The following is a 16,004-nucleotide window of genomic DNA, read 5'->3' on the forward strand; positions in this document are numbered from 1 at the left end:
TTTAAAAGAAGAAAAAAAACCGGGGAATCTATCTCATCTCGTTGAATCCGTGTTCTCGTTGAATCCGAGTTCCACTGTATTCTGATCCAGGTCATGTACATTATGTGTGGCCAGCTAAGCTAATGGCACTGAATCATTAACTAACAAAAGACAAGATCTGTCTAACTAGATCTATAATACATCAACATTTCGAGTACTTGTTGAAGAAGAGTCTCTTGCAGCAGTCCAAATTAGGTCCGTTCAGGTCATTAAAAAAAAAGTACAAGAAGCATGATATAGGGCAGGAAAAAAGTAAAATGACCCACAGAAACAACAGACAGATAGAAAAGAAAGACTTTCTTGTGAAACCCTCCATCCACCCGCAACAAGGTCAGACATCAGAGAAAACTTTCAATCTCACCGCAAGAACAGTGTAGTGTCAAGGCAGATGTTTATTTGCGATATCTAATCAATAAGGATAAAGCAAAATACCAGTGCAAAGCATCATTTTCCTTACACAAATAACTCAACAGTAAGCTTCAAAGCTAACGAAAATGAAAATTTGTTGTTGTTGTTCACAAGGTTTATTTTTTTATCTTTTCCTCCAAATAAAGGCAATAATAAACAGGCACACTCTCTCTCACTTTCTTGCTCACACACCGTAACAAATATTCTTGTGGCAGTTTTATAGTCACAAAGGAATTTAGATGCATGATACTGAGCTGAATGGGAATTGTCATGAGATATATAGGATCATAAGAAATATGCAAAGATAGTGAGGAACAAATCATGCTCAGCTAATGTCTTAGACTACAAATATTGAAACGATTCCTACAGGTACTGCTGAATTTGGATGTACAAGTGTGTATCAGATCTCACAAATCAAAAACTCAAACTTTCGTTCAATCTGGAAGAATTGATCCCATTCATTCCAATTGGCAAGGGGGAAAAAAAAACAACCTTACAAATTGCTGGACAAACAATCAAGGCAGGCACCAATAATTGATATTTTCAGAAACATTACTATGCATCAGAATTCAAAGGAAAATCAAAACTTAAATAAATGGAGATAGCCCAACAATGCAATGTCACATTGTGAAAGGAAAGATAAAAGACAATTTGTCTTCCATCATACTTATTTATTAATACGAAGACGATATATGCTGACATAGTACAGGCTCTCTCAAATCAACTTGGGAGATCTTCATCGTCAAAGTTCTGTGACAACAAAAAGTTGGCTGCTAGGTCCTCATTCTTATCACATGCAAAGTAAGCCTGGATGCACATTGCCTCAGGGAAGCCAAGGGCCTTTAACTGAAAGAGAAAAATTGTCAAATCTTAACAATGTGCAAGTCATTCATGCTCTGCAAGGAAGCAAGTGTAGAATTTACTATAAAAGGAGCAGACAACTAAATTTAGAAACCACACACTTCAACTCACTGAATCCATTAATTGGAAACGTGAAATATTTTTTCATTTACAAACGACTCCCAACATCCCACCCACATATGGGATTTCATTTTCATTATTTTCGTCCTTCAATGCCATTGAAAATATGCAATAAAAATAGATACTGTTTGAAAGCTCTTCTTTTCCCATTTCCTTCCTTACTTTACTCTTCGGTGCATGAAACATATTTTCTCCATTTTGTCAAAACTGCAGCCACTTCAGGTAGTACAGTTCTGTTGTAGCTAATTAGCACATGGAATTTCCAACCCATTTTATCCCATTTTTGCCATCCTACATAAACACAAAATCATGATAGACGTGCACTCCTTGTTAGTTTATTTAAAGTCTAAAACATATTTTTAACATTGTGTCAAAATTTGAGCCAACCACAGGCATAAATATTATTTACAAATTTACAACGTAAAAACACACCACTTTTTAACAGGTGCCCGTGAATAGCCAGCCCCTAGGGCCCAGTTTTCTGTGAGTTAAAATGCACTAGCACAGTGAGTGACAGAGATGTTACTGAGTCAGAGTGCACAACGAGAACATACCAGAACAGCTATATTACGCATGGACATGGCACATTTGAAGCTCCGAAGAAAGCAAGTTACACCAGAACACATACCAACCATCCTGCAAGTACTGAGTAAAGATTTGGAATTAAAAGATGATTTTTGTCTCGAATGACCATAAAGCACATCTAACACGATATACGGAAATGTTTAAAATATTAATATATTTAGATACTTATATTATATTATGCTAGACCGAAATCCAACCAATCTAAGTCGAGAATGGAAGTAAAGCACATCCAACAAGTTGTACTGCTCATCATAATAATTAGCACAATAAGACTTGCCACTCACCCTGTCAATGGCTTGTTTCTCTTCGGGAGTGACAGATATGTAACCAGAGCCGGGAGGAGCATTGACCCCACCAGCTCCCTGCCCACCTTCCTCCTGGTCATCACCCTCTTCTGGCTCATTCAACATGTGAACAAAACGCTCCTGGTTCTGGCTGATCATCTGAAACACACACAAAAAAAATTACTTTTAAAAAAAGTATATAAACCTCTTCCGTTCCAAGGTCACCTATTACACAGGTGAGCTGTTCCCCCCCAGTTTGTACCATACTGGAAAGCAACATGAACGGCCTTCATACAAATCCAATAAGGAGCCTTCTTCGAATGGACTGTTTGGCTGGTTATCAAGAATCCCTACCTATTTGGTTCAATAATACCCGAGATTGGCATTTATTCTGGAGGTCCTGTCATAAAATAAACAAACCGAGTTCAAAAGGGGCATTTAACCCATACTGTACCAAAACTCTACTTTTTCGTTTTAGTAAGTGTTTTACGGCACTTGCAACACAATATAAAGTCATATAACTGCCGAAGATTAGAGGTGTTACAAGAGAGTAACAAACAGGAAAAAGAAGGAGGGAAGATAAAGATGATAGATGTTTGATAGGAAAGAAGAGGGAAAACCACACCAGAGCACCCGCCAACCATCCACCAATACTGTACACCTACAATGCCCTGATCATAAGATAATACAAAAAAAAGGATGATGATAAATAGGAGCAATAAACAAACTGGAAATAAGGACCTACCAACAGCAGCACACCTCCAAAATACCCACAAAAACACACCTTACACAACTTTCCAAAATAAGATACAAGCTTTAAAAGACATAATATTGGTTTAAAAAAGCATTTAGCATACAATACATCAAAGTCCAATAACACCTGGTCACAACAAAAACACGACAACAATCACATTGTCTTAATCCAAAACCCAAGACCTGCAATACCCACATTTCTCTGAAGTCAGAAAAAATTCAACCGTGATTGAATAGTAACATAATAGTACTCTTCCCTCTTCTGAAAAACCTAGCACAATAGTAAATAAATTTGCTATATCTAACTCTTCAAAAACATGTCACCACAAGGTTATTGTCAGCACCAAATGCCATAAATACATACTCACCAATGATAAGTTTTATTTCGTTAAATGAGGTCCAAAAGTATATCCCTGTACTGTATTAATACGTGCAACATATAGTCAGGATCAGGGGCCCAACAAACGGGGAAATAATGCCGAGTTCTCTTTATTCCTGATTCATTTCAAATCTAGATAATGCAACAAATCATGGCATCCTGCTTGGATCACCTGCCATTCCGGCCTCTAAATTCTAAATCAATCTTAACTCACTCACTGCCAGGCATTTCTCGGCAGGATAACTGAGGAATGCCAGGCTTTCGGGACCATTTTCAAAACCTCACTGTGAGCTTATCATTTTGTGTACAGCATTGAACTTTTCCACAAACAATGATATTGAAACATACTCAACAAATCCCAAAAAAATTTTGTGATACCTTTACCGAGTGAAATTTTATGAGTATGCATGCCTTTATATCTTTATCTCTGCAAGAAATAGATGTTGTATCAACTGACAAATGTTGAAGAGCCACTTTGAAAAGATATCTGACAAATTTTATATTACTGGAATATCATTTAAGTCATCAGTCCACCCATCTTGAGCATTAACATCAGGGTGTGTGGTTGCAGGACGGGGCATTGCCACTGGAAGAGGGGTGCCACTATTTGAAGTTTGTTGTGTAGACATAGGAGGGTCTATGTCAGCTGTATTCCTATCATTTGGGGTCTAAATCTACGTTGTGTGATCTTTGACGTTTGCGTGACGGGCCTGAACTGGGACCGGGAAGCATCGGATCATAGGTCTGAGCATGGGGAACACCCGATTCTAGATCTAGGCCTAGATCTAGCACAATTTTCATCTTCACTTGTGTCCGCACCTCTCCTATACTCATTATCAACTCTGTATGATGGTTGATCATCACTATCATCTGCAAAAAGATCTAAATCTGACCCCTTATTGACGAATGGGTCCCTCAATTCAAATTTTTCGACCTCGTTGAGACGCCGTCGCCATCGTAACTGAGCGTCAGTAGTTTTTAGTTCGTTTCGGGTGAGTTAGAAAAAGTCTGATTTTTAAGTAGCTTATTCAAGGGAAGTTACTGCAACAATGCGGAATCGAAACTAAACTGGCTTATGTCGTCTACTTCTGACTGCCAAGCCCGAAACGCGTCGGGGAATGTTTGAAAAATAGTAGTAAAAACGCACCCGACGGGTTTCGGGTTTGGCAGGCAGCGGTCTACGCGGATCACCCGACAGGGTTCGGGTATGGCAGTGAGTGAGTTAATGCAACCAACAGCAAACGGTTCTTCTAAGGTAAGACACCATATGAGGATCTGCTAGTATTTGATTTCACACATGCTGAGCCCCCTCCAGCAGGTTAGAAATTCCCCTTACACTAAAGGATCTTGCTCTTCTTGTCATGATCTCCATGCTCCCCCCCCCCTCCCACGGCCAGACAATGGCACCTTCTTTTATAGATAACACCTTTCAACACCAGCCCATGCAGCAACTTGCAAGCAAAAGAGTGAGCAAAGGAATTACCTGCAGCAGAGGAGGGTTATTTTGACCAATCTGTTGAAGAAGAGCTGGTAGAAGCTGAGGGTTTTCCTGAATAGCTTGACGCATGCGTTGAAACTGAGGCTGTGATCGCAAGAAAGCTAGGGGGTCCTCCGATGAACCTTCAAAAGAAAAAGTTTCAGAACTTGCACCGATGTCATATGACACTAAATCATTCAACAAGTGAATATTAGAACCCCAACATTTGTACCATCCAGAAGAAAGCGAGAGAGAGATTCCTTTTTAAAGAACTAGCTAGAGTTTATCCAACATTTCCTAGCTACACATTCATCAAAGAAGGTACATGTTAGGTTCTGGCAAAAGTGAAAAATTAAGATGGTCTACTCACTGAAAAAATGCAGTACAAACTTAAAGCTCTTCAGTATTTTTAAAGTATGTTTATCCAGCATTTCCTAGCTACGCATTCATCAAAGAAGGTACATGTTAGGTTCTGGCAAAAGTGAAAAATTAAGATGGTCTACTCATTGAAAAAATGCAGTACAAACTTAAAGCTCTTCAGTATTTTAAAACGACAATAACCCAATTTTTTAAAAAATATATAGCAATGCCGAAAAAAACCTGAAAAATTTTATGTTCAGCATTTGATCAGGAATGTTATAACTGTACCTCTACATATACATCCCCCCCCCCCCAAAAAAAAACAAAACAACAACAACAAAAAAACAACTAACTGGAATGGATTGAAATCATCAAAGAAACTGTTAATGACGTTATCTAGTCTTTCTGCACATACATAATATTCATAAAGTTCTCATGACATGCTACAGATAAATAAATGCTTTCTTCTCACTATCTCTTCTCAAAATAGTACACTCAATTGTCTGTCGTAACTAAACTACAAAATATTTAGCAAATTTGTTAGCAGAAAAAAATTCCATATATAAAAAAAAACAATGAGCAGCAAAGTTTCATGCAAATGCTCTGATTAATTACTAAAACGAGGTAGAATATCTTATAGAAACTGTTGTGAGGGGGTCCACTTGTGTAGATTTACTGCCAACATAAAGGTACCCCAGGTGTTACCACCTTTTAGGACCCCATAGCATTGTTACATTATTATGGACATCTTTTACAGTAAAAAAAAAAGCATAACGCTTAAAATACACAGCACTTTCTTGGGCAGCAATGCCCCCCCCCCCTTTCCAAAAAAGCAGAACGGGAGTTTTTTTCATTGGTATTACTGAACAAGGTCCACACTGAACTCACCAGTGCCAGTTCCAGTGCCAGTTCCAGTACCAGTACCAGTACCAGTGGTGGCAGAGGGCTGGGAGGAACTTGTTTCTGAAGATGGATTCGACGCCATGGATACATTTGACTCACTGCCTCCTGTGGCAGGACGGGCAGGTGGCGCCCCACCTCCAAAAGGCTCATCCCCTGGCTGAGCATCAGGGATACCCTAAGGGGAAAAAAAATCAATCACAAGTTGAAGCACAAACATCCTCCACTGTATACTTTTAACTCTTAAAACCTTATACCACTGGTAACGGCTGACGCAGTATTTTCCTATACCGCTGGTCAACTTTATCGCTTAATTCCCAGTGCTAGAAACAGGGGATGTAACTCCAGATGACTCTGTCGTGAGCATGAAGTATCGATAATGTCATAAGAGCAGTTCTACACCGTAAGTTAGGAGTTTTTGAAAGTTTTTAGTTTCTTTTAAATGAGTGACTTTTTGCTGCCACGCCGATCAGGCTGCAATAGTTTTGCCATTTTTTTTCTGAACCAGACCCCGATAATGACTCTCAGTCGTATATTTCGACAGATATAACTTGAAAATGATTGCAATGTTTCGCATAACATCGATGATGATTTTGACGATTGTGGAAGTGGCAAGGGATCACCACTAGAGCCGTCAGAGACTAGATCTACGTCTGGGTCTAATGATGCTTTGACTGTAGTGGAGCCAGGGATCACACACAAGACTTTACTCATTGAGTTGGTCCTAAAAACCAGTGTTTTAACTTTTCCCCTTTTGTCCAGACTGTGTATTCATATGTACATAACATATTCAAATTTCAGTAAAATCTGACAACAATTAAAGCCACAGAAAATAAAACAATGAAACAACCTGATTTTTTTCTAGTATCCCTATTTTAATTCAGAATTTTAGGGAGGTATGAAAAAAATTAACTTAGGTTTTACGGGTTAAGCATCAACTTATAAAATAAGTACTCTATATCATTGCATATTGGACATATGCACAGATAAGACACAGGAAGACTTGAGAGCCAAAATTTTGGTATAAATCATATGATCATCTGATCTGACAAGACGCATCAGCTCTTTCATGGCAAGTGTTATCATCTTTGTTAGTGGGGTTTTTTCTCACACTAATAATCACTTCAAAACAATAAAAATCAAAGTTTTTATTTTACTTACTTGTTTTTCATCAGCATTTAAACATATTTTACTGATTAATTATGATATGACCCACAGAGTTTTTCCCTTTATTCGATCCCCACTGGATTTTATGCGTATAATTTGGTATTTCATGAATACAACGCAAGGTTTGTTGCTGTTGTTGCATGAATACAACGAATGGTAACTTTGAAGTCATGATATTCTTTAAGTTAAAATTTTCATCCTAGGCACAATGATATCTAGTATCTTAATTTGAGCTACAGCAAAACTAGAAAATGCCATATATTTCAAAAAAGAAAAACACAACTTTGACACTGGTCTCTTCTTCCTTTCAACTGCTTACCGCAAGCAAATACTCGACTGCCCTGTCTGGATTATTAAAGCTGGCCCGAAGAGCGCGCACCACATTTTCCCTGTCAAAGCCCATAACCATGAGCTGTTGCACCATGTTTTCGTAAGCTTGGCCCGTCACCAATGTGCTCTCTGCAAACTGAAGACTGTCAGAGCTAGAGCCAGTGGCACTTGCTGTTGTTGTGGTAGTCGCTGTGCTACTTGCTGTTGTGCTGTTCCAAAGAAAAAAGACACAAATGTCACAATGTGAAAACATAGAAAGTACATATTGGAGAAATTCTGCATAGATGTAGGCACTTTTATATCAAAACACCTGAATGGGAAGTATAGAAACAGGGAGGTAGGTCCTGATTTTGAACTCCACTGACCCAAGGGGAAATGAGATTGAGATCTGCTAGCCTTCTACGAGGACAATTTTTCTAAAAACACAAAGAAGTCTGGGATGCACTTTGCTCGGATTAAAGACACCAATTATTTACCCCTTTATAGCCTTATGACGTAGCTGATTGTTACAAAAATGTGTAATTTTAAGCACTGTGCCGTACCATGTACGTCATGAAAGTTGGCAAAATTTGCCGCTCCTGGTCGCCTCTATGACGCTACATGCATGTCTCACTAGTAACCTGGCCCTAATTTTTCTGTACGGAGTTTTAGCCACAAGCATTGCATAGATTCATATTCGGGAATAAAAGACGCGCATTTCCGTACCAAATATGCAAGCATTACTTTACTGCTAGGCTTGCAAGCGATTGATAAACACAGATCTAGGCTTGCGGGGGCTTCGTGCTCTAGTAAAACAAAACGTAAACATCGAGATGACTTTTAAAAGGCGAAGACCCGGTGTTCAAAATAAGTCACTAGTGCGCTAGATCTAGACCGCACACCCATTAACACCGAGACATTAGGCTGCTGTCCTGGGTAACAAGATCAGTAGGAACGCATACCCCCTGGTACAAAAGGGTTTAAATTTTTAAAGTAAGATAGCTCAGATCAGCTGCCTGTAATAACGTTAAAATTAAGTCTCTAACAAAACTAAAGAAACTTTACCCATAACAATTACTATGACTTAAGATTATAAATGCAATGCAAAGTAGACCGGAGCAATATACAATTATTTAATATGATCTCAATTATGAAGTGGACATTGCACTTTGCACTGCAACAAATTATATTCAACCAGCAGAAGAAAAAAAGAAAAGAAAAAGAACTACACATCTGGATCAACAGGACAGACAGCTTCTTACATTATACACATTAGGACACAACTCTGCGCAAAATATTGTGTATAAAACTAGAAAATAGAAGGCAAGAGAAAGAGTCCCCGGGGGCAAGACCGAGAAGGGCTAGGTTAAGCTGGGAACAACGCAAAATCTAGGTACAAGGAATGCAAGATACTGCTACAATATTCAAGCGAGTCATTCTCTACCTTTGTGTAGTGGCAGGGGTCTCGGCTGGTCTGTCACCTGCCGCTGCTGTAGTTGTGGCTGGGGTTGCTGCAGCAGGGGTAGCTGCAGCAGCAGCTGCTGCTGGAGCAGCCGACGGGGCAGGGGTAGGTGTGGCCGAGGCTTCCGTGGCAGCTGGAGCAGGAGTCTCAGCAGCTTTGGGTGGTGCAGCTTTTGGCTGATGACAAAAAGATACGGGCAAAATAACAGCAGGGGAAAAAATATTTTGAAACAAAAAATTTTAATTAAAAATGTACAGGATTATTTCTGGAAAAATTATTTCAAATGATCAATGTTTTCTTACTTAGACTAAACACAGACCTGCCACTCTATGAAACCTCAAAATCAGGATCTCAGGGAGAAAAAAATGGGGATTTGGAGAAAAAAATCGGGATCAACAGCAAATCACCAGGGGGACTGCCAAAGCTGACTTAAAATTTTTCCAGGGGTGTCCATAAATTACTTGGCCTATATGCCCTCTGTGTGTGTGTGTGTGTGTGTGTGTGTGTGTGTGTGTGTGTGTGTGTGTGTGTGTGTGTGTGCAGAGCTGTTAAAGTACTTTTAAAAAAGTACTTAAGTACAAATTTAAGTACAATCTAAAAAATGTACTTAAGTACAGTAAAAGTACTTTCCTATAAAATGTACTTGAGTACAAGTACTTTTTAAAAAAGTACTTACGAGTACATTTTAAGTACTTTCTGCTAATATGCTAAAACACTTCAGCGCTTATGCAAAACATCATATTTTATAACTTATCCAGTATATTTGACAAATTAGGCTATTTATTACTAAAAATGTAAACAGTATACAAAGCATTTGAATATACAATGTACGGTGGAAATGGTCCTTGAAGTTGAACAAAAAACAACCCAAACGAACAGACGCAACTAGTGGGTAAGTGCTATTATGAATAGAACTTGTTTGAGCAAGACAATGTGATCAAATGTAAGTCAGTCCTAGAGGTTGGAAAGTTCTACAGAAAGAGTATCCAAACTGAAAAATGTAGATACAAAGTTGCTCTTAAGAAAACATTAAATTGATGAAAATGGCCCGCATAGAAATGGAAAAGTGCATTGAATTCTTCATTAACAAATCCTCAAGGAATCAATGTAGCCTTAAGCACAAACTACCAAAAAAAAGTTTAAAAGAAATTTAGACAGCCTAAAAATTGTTAGATACACATTGAGAACACAGTTTCAGTTTCAATTGATTATAGTGGTCTGACAGATTTTGGTCACACTGTGTAGTCCACGGCGCCAACGGCAAACCAAAATACAATAGTTTCCTAGAGTCTAGTAAGTGTAGTGTAACCAAAGATTCTCTACTGCAGTAGTCTCCGCCTAAGATCCCAGTGCTCGGAAGCAAGGAAAATATGGGATCTTAGCCAATGAAGCCAAGGAAGAATCTACAGTGACCCATGAACTGACGTGACCCCTGGGTGGATTTATGACATATGGCAAGCAAAGAGTGGTCAACCTTGATGACCAATCACAGTGGCATGAGGCATGCCATAAATAATATTATATATACACACTCATTAGCCTATCGTGAGTCTTGAGATCTTTATCTACGTTTATTCAGTTGCCCCTCCCCTTTACCTGTCCAACAATTTTAGCTTTCCATCTCTGATTGAGTCCCCCCCCCCCCCTCCACCTCCTTTGTCGTTACGCACCATTACGATGTGACCACACTAATTAAAATTCAGGTTGTCTCGCAAATTCGGGAAAAACTGCTTTCAATGGTCAGGGAAGAGTTCACAGTTTGATGTGATCCCGCCTGGAGCGAACTTGTAGGCCCTACCCACCCAGGGAGTGATGTAAGTTTAGGTGGTGAGGTCAGATGCGAGTGCGATGTTTGGGGAAAAGAAACGCATCGGTCAGTTCACACCTTGGTGTGATCCCGTCTGGAGCAAACACTGTACCGTTTCATGGAGTTTTACAACGCTTGTGATCACATTCACGATAGTGGCTGATCTTTGAGGCGACGGGCCGTTCTTTGATCTCAACTTTTAACTCTTGGCGGTTGATCGGGTTTTGGTTCCGTAAATTATGATCAGAAATGCCTGCACTTACCCTTTCATTAAGCTACCAAAGTACTCAAAATGTACTTAAAAAGTACTCAAAAGTACTTTTATAAAAAGTATCGGAGTACAGTAAAAGTACTGGTTTCAAAAATGTACCGGGGACAGTAAAAGTACCGAAAATTGTAACGTAAGTACAAGTACCGGAGTACTTGTACTCCGTTACTACCAGCTCTGTGTGTGTGTGTGTGTGTGTGTGTGTGTGTGTGTGTGTGTGTGTGTGTGTGTGTGTGTGTGCGTGCGCGCGCGCGTGTGCGAGTTATTATTTTTTGTAAATCCTGAAGCATCGCGTCAAGCACTCCTAGTCCAAGTCTCTATACCCCCCCTCCACCCCTACCAATAAGTCCCGAAATACATGAACTTAAGATGATCCCATCAACGGACGGTCCCCGACACGCAGAACTCACATGGCGATGTCATGTCACGTGACGCGAATGCACGATAGAAACAATATTTTTACTGATGGGTCCGACTAACTGCACGTTCACACAAAACACTTGGATGAGCAACAGTCCGTCTATCTCTGGGATAACGACGGCAGCCGACCGACCAAATGAACCAAGAAATCTCTTTTATCCCTCATAATGCGTTCAGACAAAAGCAGCGACAATGGCCGTATGTTCGTCTTGTCAGTGCAGTTGTAGTTCAGTAAAGGTTAAAAAGACTGTCGCTTGTCCGAGTGTTTGATGTGAACGTGCAGATACCAGACCTCGGACAAGGCTTGTTTTGAAAGTAACAGCGGAACTACGAATATTATCGATTATTTGTATGTCCCAAATTGTATCAGTTACCAGGCTATCATTGGGGAATTCTGAGTGCGGGCAAAGATCACACGCAACTTGGGGCGAGTCAACTACTAAATGCGGCATCGATATTTCAGGGAATAGTGCTCTGAGTTCCTACTGACAAAAAAGTTCAACGGGTGCTTCCCACAATAAAGGAGAAGGCAGAGTAAGTTTTTAGAAAAATCCGGCACAGCAGCAGACTGGGACAAAAAATCGGGATACACGCTATCGAAATCGGGAAAATCGGGATGCTTGAGATTTGGGGCAAAAAAAAATCGGGATATCCCAACTAAATCGGGATGAGTGGCAGGTCTGCTAAATATAAAGACAATGTCAAAATTATTACAACTTAAGAAAGCAGGATAGAAGTCCTTGGGAAAGAAAAAAAAATTAATCTGTTCCAGGTGGGGTTTTTGGGGTCTATCCAAAATAAACGTATCACTGATCTGATTAGGGCCTAACTGAAAAATTCAATTTGAATGCTTTTTTAAATTGTCTTCTACAAAACAAAACAATTTGAGCTGTTCTAATATTAGTAAAATCATGTCCGTAACAACCCAAACAAGTATTTCTAAACAGAATGTCTTAAGACTACATTTCATGGAATGTCAACTATTACTAAGCTGTGTCATTTAAATCGTTCTTACCTTTGTCACCATGACAACCACAAAGTTCTTCTCATCAATCTTGTACTCTTCCACACATTTGGCATCATCCAAGATTTTACCTAATTAAAAAAGAAAACATAAAGAGCAGATATTACAAAGTTTCTTGCATACGCATTCTCCCTCTATCAGGGGTGCAAGTGTTGAACGAACTCATTTTTATTTGATTAGTGTTTGTGAAATCAGCCAAAACATACTCAAACTCAAGACACGTCTAAGCAAGTCTTACAGACCGACATTTGTCAAGAGACTAAAACTACATAACGTATACAATTTCTCCAGTAGAAAACAATGACAAAAGCAGTACAAGGCCAAAACCATTAATCCAAAACTTTGGGGGGGGGGGGGGGGCACAAAGTTGACAAAGAGCCTAGGAAATGAATTACCAACCTCCCATAGAATACTTTTTTAGACTGCACACAATTGAGAAAGATTAATGACTGCTATCAAAATTCTTATAAAACCAGCCTCACTTACCTGCATAAATAAGTTTCTGTCCTGCAGCTGGATAATCTTTTCCCCTATCAGCTTCGATCTTCTCCTTCAACTCCTTTACCTGATAAAAAAAAAAAAAGAAATGGACACATCGTTATGAGCACGGTTATGACAGCTACATGAAGTACTAATCACCATTGCTCTAAACATAAAGAAGCATCGCAATGTAAGATCATCAATATGACAAACTATTCAAACTCTTGACACAGTAAGATGGCACCTTGGTATTAAAAATAGAGCATGACTGTTTAAAAGTGAGCAGACAAGCAGTCAGTTTTAATCTGTATGTCACCCGAAACAAACTGAGGAATCCCCCTGTCCAACTACATTTTTTTAAAAAGGGAATGGAATCATGAGCTTCAAACTTCCAATTATGATACTTACTCAATGGTGATGAGAGACTTTTAATAGAGGAGGAAAGCTTGTCTACACTCAAATCTAATACTACACTGCTTCATATTTTGATTTCCTCTTTTGTGAATGTCCAGTTCTTATCGTTCCTAAATCGCTATAAAAAAAAGGAACATACACAAATGGGTATATAATTATACTTAAAGGGTTAAAAGTCAATATCTCATAATTTTATAGTAAGATTTTTAGCTTGTAAACATTTAACTCGCACGCACATTCACACACTGAGTGACCATGACAAAGATTGAATGCTAACGATTTTTAATTAACTTCAGTTAAGAAATTTCATAAAAGAGTAATATTGACTAGAATTAGAGTTGTGTCCATTTGGAGGGAGAAATAGTGGTGGCGGTTGAGCCTATCAAAAATAAAATAAAGTTGACAAACCAAAAGGGGTCAATTCCGACTGTAATACACTAAGAAAAATGACCTACGACTCTATGAAATCTAAAAGTCAGGATCTCAGAGGGGGGAAAAAATTGTTGGAAATAAGTGGGGAGAGAAAAAGACAGGAGACAAACAAAGAAAAAGAGAAGGCGAGCGATACACAGAGGAGAGAGAGAGAGGCAGAGAAATAGAGAGGGTCACTGCTCGATTGAAATTATACGTTGTTCTTAAAATTTTCTTCAAATTGTGATTCCCCCAACTCCAAAATGGAGGAAAAACGATCGTTCATCGAAAAGACATCCACAATCTTCATTTAGATCTAGAATCTAGATCTAGGCTAGCCTCAAAACTAGATCAATGATTTGTATGTCTGTCTAGATCTAGACCTCTTGGCCATAGATCTAGAAGAACCTAGGTTCCCTCCTGCCAACTGGGGCATGTCATACATTTTGCTAGCACAGATCTCTCTCTCTCACACACACACACACAAAAACACGCTACCGGGCCTGGGCGCTGAAACTTTCCTAAATCACAAATGAGTTCCCCTACCGGGTCTGTATACTTCGTGACTTTGTTCCCGGTTGAAAGTGGCTATTCTCACCCGCCCGGAAGTTCTCGCAAGATCAACTCCTCCCCTCTTCTCTCTCTCTCTGTCTCTTTCTGAATACTGTCTATTGGTGTGGACGATCAAATTGACCAAAACAAAGTTTTAAAATGATGTTAAAACACAAAAGTAAATTAATTTGGTTGTCTACAAAGATGCTACGGCTATTTAACTTTTCGAATCGAGCCGAACTACGCGGGTCGCCATTTTGTTTTGCCTGGAAATTCTCGCGCTACTCCTCTCTCTCTTTCTCTCTCTCTCTCCACTGCTCACAGACAAAATTGTACGCTTTTAGTAGGCTACAGTTGTAATGGAACGTTTGTTTTTGTTCACGGCACAGAATTCTACAATTTTTCTGTTATCACAGTGTAGAATTCTGTGGTTTAGGGTGAACGCAAAATTTGGTGAACGCGCACCGGGTGAGAATAGCCACAAGACTCGCCTGCACTATTCTCACTCCGGGTGAGAATAGAGGTGGCCTTCCCGGTTACCGGGTCTGACACTTCGATAGAAAAATGGAAGTCTTGTTTCCTGACAATCCTTTCGAGCTCATCATGTCTAAGTGGGTCAATTTCTTCTATAATTTCATTGGACGAACATCTAGAGCTACCAACTTGGCGTGTTTTGAACGAGACGTATGCCTCGATTACGAACCAACGCAGGCGGTTCTAGATCTAGAAAAGGCCCCCAAACGCACACAAACTCAAGCAGACAGACGCACACAAACTCAAGCAGACAGACGTACACACACTTGACCTGCGTGAATGGGCATCCGACTCGGGACCCGAATTTCACGCAAGATGATGTGCAGTGTACGTGCGCTGAGCCAGGGGCTAGATTCTAGACTGACTCGGGACCAGAACGCAGGCGAGGTGCCGAAATAGGCTTTAAATGATATCGGCCGGGCCTCGCGACATAAACCCGGCCCCCACAGGGCGAGTGTTAATACATGTACAAAGTCTTGGGAGTTCTGAGCAGTACCAATCGTTTGTATCACTTTATGATTGTAACAGAGTTAGTAAGTTCCAGAATCTAGAGATCAAGCGGAGACAGGCGACCAACGCGTTGTTGGTGGAATTAGATGTGACGAAGAGCGGAACAATAAAAACAAAGAACAGCATACACGAATACATGTTCACTTACGGAGATTTGAGGAGCAACATCCAGCTTAAAAGTCTGTTGCTGTAACGTTTTAAGTGTTATAATCATGGTGAAGCTGTAGTATGTAACAAGGTTCACAAGTAAGCCCAACAAGTTGTCAGTGTTCCAAAATAGGATGACTCCTTGCTTAGACAGCCGCCATCAATTGTAGCCACGCAGAAATTGAAATATGATGCGACGGGTATTTTAACTTTTATATTTTTACTTTAAAAAATGTATCTGTTATAATATTCATTTATAGATATAAATTTCCATGCCAGAGAATAGTATAAAGTCTTGAGATATATTTTTGTAAATATTAAGATGGGCCTAAC

At 39.5% G+C, this 16,004-nt stretch overlaps 1 protein-coding gene across 1 annotated transcript; it reads right to left on the minus strand.

Moving 5' to 3' along the window:
- Nucleotides 1–413: 413 nt before the first annotated feature.
- Nucleotides 414–15,854, minus strand: LOC101861457 (UV excision repair protein RAD23 homolog B). Its single transcript, XM_005104515.3, has 9 exons — nt 15,673–15,854; nt 13,110–13,188; nt 12,615–12,694; nt 9,087–9,280; nt 7,653–7,872; nt 6,155–6,344; nt 4,913–5,049; nt 2,298–2,456; nt 414–1,293 (listed from the first exon to the last, which is right to left on the minus strand). Exons 1-9 carry the CDS (start codon nt 15,736–15,738, stop codon nt 1,168–1,170), a joined length of 1,251 nt encoding a protein of 416 aa, XP_005104572.1. The 5' UTR covers nt 15,739–15,854; the 3' UTR covers nt 414–1,167.
- Between the last annotated feature and the right edge of the window lie 150 nt (nt 15,855–16,004).

This window comes from Aplysia californica, unplaced genomic scaffold (assembly GCF_000002075.1).
Source record: "Aplysia californica isolate F4 #8 unplaced genomic scaffold, AplCal3.0 scaffold00423, whole genome shotgun sequence".
In the NCBI taxonomy this organism is placed as follows: Eukaryota; Metazoa; Mollusca; class Gastropoda; order Aplysiida; family Aplysiidae; genus Aplysia; species Aplysia californica.